This window comes from Bidens hawaiensis, unplaced genomic scaffold (assembly GCF_021521415.1).
Source record: "Bidens hawaiensis isolate Kalapana, Puna unplaced genomic scaffold, B.hawaiensis_p1.1 tig00026597_1, whole genome shotgun sequence".
NCBI lineage: Eukaryota > Viridiplantae > Streptophyta > Magnoliopsida > Asterales > Asteraceae > Bidens > Bidens hawaiensis.
In genome coordinates, this window is record NW_027494271.1 from 89,516 (window position 1) to 92,948 (window position 3,433).

General features: G+C 34.6%; 1 protein-coding gene across 1 annotated transcript; it reads right to left on the bottom strand.

The window, feature by feature from the left end:
- Window positions 1–806: 806 nt before the first annotated feature.
- On the bottom strand, window positions 807–1,637 carry LOC143573609 (uncharacterized). The gene has a single exon (XM_077058442.1). It carries the CDS (start codon window positions 1,635–1,637, stop codon window positions 807–809), a length of 831 nt encoding a protein of 276 aa, XP_076914557.1.
- Window positions 1,638–3,433: the final 1,796 nt, after the last annotated feature.

Genomic DNA, 3,433 nt, shown 5'->3' on the forward strand with positions numbered 1-3,433 from the left:
GGTTGCATCCCTTCGATGGGTCAATAATCAACATACAACGTGTGCCTAAACGTTTACAAGCACATCAAACATGTAAAGTTGTACGTCCAACTTCGCTGGTTGATTCATTAATGTTACAATATATGCTTTGAAATTTATTATATTAGCTTATTTTCATATTAGAAATATGAAAACCGCCATTTATCATGTTCACGTGCTTTCAAAAAATTAACAATCCAATACTCCAAAATGGACAGTTATCCACTACCAAATCTTGAAATGGTCTTTGGCATAATCATATTTGACATAATGATATAAAGGTATTGGATAAAATTTATGTTTTCAATTTATACACTACCAAATCTTGAAATGGTTTTTGGTACCCGTCACACTGCGCGAGTTTGGTAGCGTGAGTTCAGACGCTGCATAATAAAAGTTCTACAAAGTGAACACATGTCATACCCTTTAGGTTATACTACGACTATATTTTTGGATTTTCCTTTTGCGTTTGTTATAGTGGTATATAGAAACGAAAAAATTTACGCACGCTATAACGCGTGCTTTTAATTTCGCAGGCTTTGTATAGTTTATATCGGATCTATTTGATAGGTATTTTAAAAACTTTGTGCTTTACAAAAATAAATAATAAATAAATAAATCTTACGGTTGATTGATATTCCGAGAATCGTATTTTGTTATTAACTACATGATTTTTTTATTGATTATAACAATAAACAATTCTACATTACCATTGTCACGCACCAAGTTATTCGACAATTTTGCACACACCAAATCTTGGAAAACAAAACAATATTATAAATTTCATTTCAAACACTTTGAGCTTCTAAAAATGCCCTAAAATCGTCCCGAGCCTTGCATAAGCGAGGCGTGATGGGCGGTGACGGTTGTGTGGTCGTAGACGAAGTTGAAAACCGAACATGGCGACCCTCTTGCGATTTTCGTTCCACCGGCCCCCCTTTCGTCTTAAGGACTCCTTTCACACCTCCTTTGTTAAACACGAAAGCCGAATTCGCTGGAAAGGCATTATCACTTACACTTGTTCGTATAAGTTCTAATGGAAGATCAAAGTAGAGAGTAGACGTGTGGTCATCATCACTATGAATCGCGGATGACCTCCATGATCCACACTCGAATTTCTCAAGTGAAATCCTGTTTGAAACTACTTGTGATGGTCTTGATACTTGTGGTTCTACTCTTCTTGCTCTCACCGGTTTATCCTTACCAAAACCGGGCAAGAATAAGCAAAGAGCTCCACATTTGAAATCCATTTCATTATTGTTTTTAACTTCGTTCACTGTGTTTGTATTATCTGTCGGTGATACTCCTTTGTTTAATAGTACTTTGTTACTATGCTTTTTGGAAGATTTATTTTCCGCGGTGTTATTAAGATTTGCCCAAAGATCAAAACCACCATAGGGTACGGAAGACCGTTGTTCACCTCCCGATTTGCTTCGTTGAAGATGACTATCAGAAGCACACGTGAGAGAAGAGTGAGACCGTGAGGCACCAATGCGAGGTGAGTTGGGTAGTGAGTTGGTAAGAAACTTGTAGTTGGTGAGTAACAAAGGCAATGGTTTCATGGATGCTGGATCTATAGAAACAACTTTTTCTATGTGTGAGCTCTCATTGATCAACATCTTGATGAACCCAAAGTTTTTGATATTTTCAACCAATGATGAGTTACAAGTGATGAATGGATGTATGTATATATAGACATACATGTACGTGTGTATATCTATATTTGGCCTGTGTATAGCTAGTTAATTATTTTGTGATGGCTTTAGATGAGCTCAATGGTCAATAGTGATGCCCATGTTTTCACTTGTCAACTACATTAATAATTAAACTTGAAGTCAAAGAGATTACTTGGTTGCACGTACAAACTACAACGTGGTAAGCTTCTATATTCCTACCTAATATGTTTTTTATAATCCAAATAGATATTTTAAGTAAATATTTAGCCATTGTTTATAAACTTCTGTTTGGTACCAAGTTGACATAACAAGCTCCTTCACGACGTGTTTTGAAGTTGCACGTAGAAGTCACTAGAATGCTTACATGGTGATCGGCTTTTATATTTCCGATGAACAGTCCGACGCATCAATTCACCAAATCGACAAAACCTTATTTTTAGAACGTTTTGCTAAATTACAAATGTTACGCTAGGACCATTCTACTAAATACAAATATCTAATAGACACCAAGACATACTTTACACAAGTAACATACTTGACTCTAAACATTAAATCAAACTTGTATCAAACAATTAAGACTAACAAATAAATGTGAAAGAGTATTAGATATGATAGAATATATTGCATGGATCTGATAGATTTAAATCGGATTTCCTACAATTATTTTAATTATAATTAGAAGTTATGATTGGATTATAACATCTTTAGTAGTTAAAAGGTATGGTGATCTTTTATATCATTAATTTCCTATGTATCTCTAAGTTTCCTTACCTGCATCCACATCAGAATCACCAGCCTTCTTACCTTCCTACGGACGACTTCTCTCTCTTCAGTCCATCTCACAATCCACATCAGAATCACCATGCCACTTTCCTGCTCATCTTTCCCTGTAGCTTTTATGTTCTCAAATTATTTTCGTATATTTCTGAATTGTGTAGAATTTATTTAAGATTAAAGTAACGCGTGCATAACATATACTGTGTTAAAAATCAAATAAGATAGAAAGTGTTATTCAAAGAATGAGAAGTTCTTTTCCGTGATAGTTAGAAGTAAGAATACAATATTGAAATCCGATAGGATAACCCCTTTATATAGATATCAAATCATTGGAATGTTCAGAATGAAATGTCGCAACTAATTTAACAGTTTTTGGTAGTTAATGTGTAATCGCTACAATTACATCACTAGGAAAGCATCACACGAACTTCATTTAGTAGTAACTATCTATTGCTACCTGAGTTCTAAGATCCTACCATTGTAAATGATGCTACTGGATCTCATTGATTTTCTACCGAGTAACAAAGTTGTTAACGCTTGAACAAAATTGCTACCGTAAAACAAAATTACCAGCGAGCTTAGCAACTTTCTCCTCAAGTCTAGCAACTTTTGAAGAACATTTTTTATGCATCTTTGTGCGATACCAATCCTCAATTAAGAAATCATCAATGATTTTGCTCCTCAAGTTGTTAAGAACAAAAACCCAAACACGAATACTTGATTAAGGCATGGAGACATGGAATGAGCCAATACAATCGCCAGTTAAGGTATAAAAGTCCTAATTCACATGGGCCAATACATTCGCTAGTTCTAGGTTCATTAATGATTAACGCGTGGAATGGCCGTTAAAATAATGATAAACTTATGGGCCTGTGTTTAAGTTTTAAATGTGTTTAAATTTTAAGGAGTTGGTAGTAATGTCCAATAATGAAAGTTTCATTATGAAACTAAGTTGTGCCAAA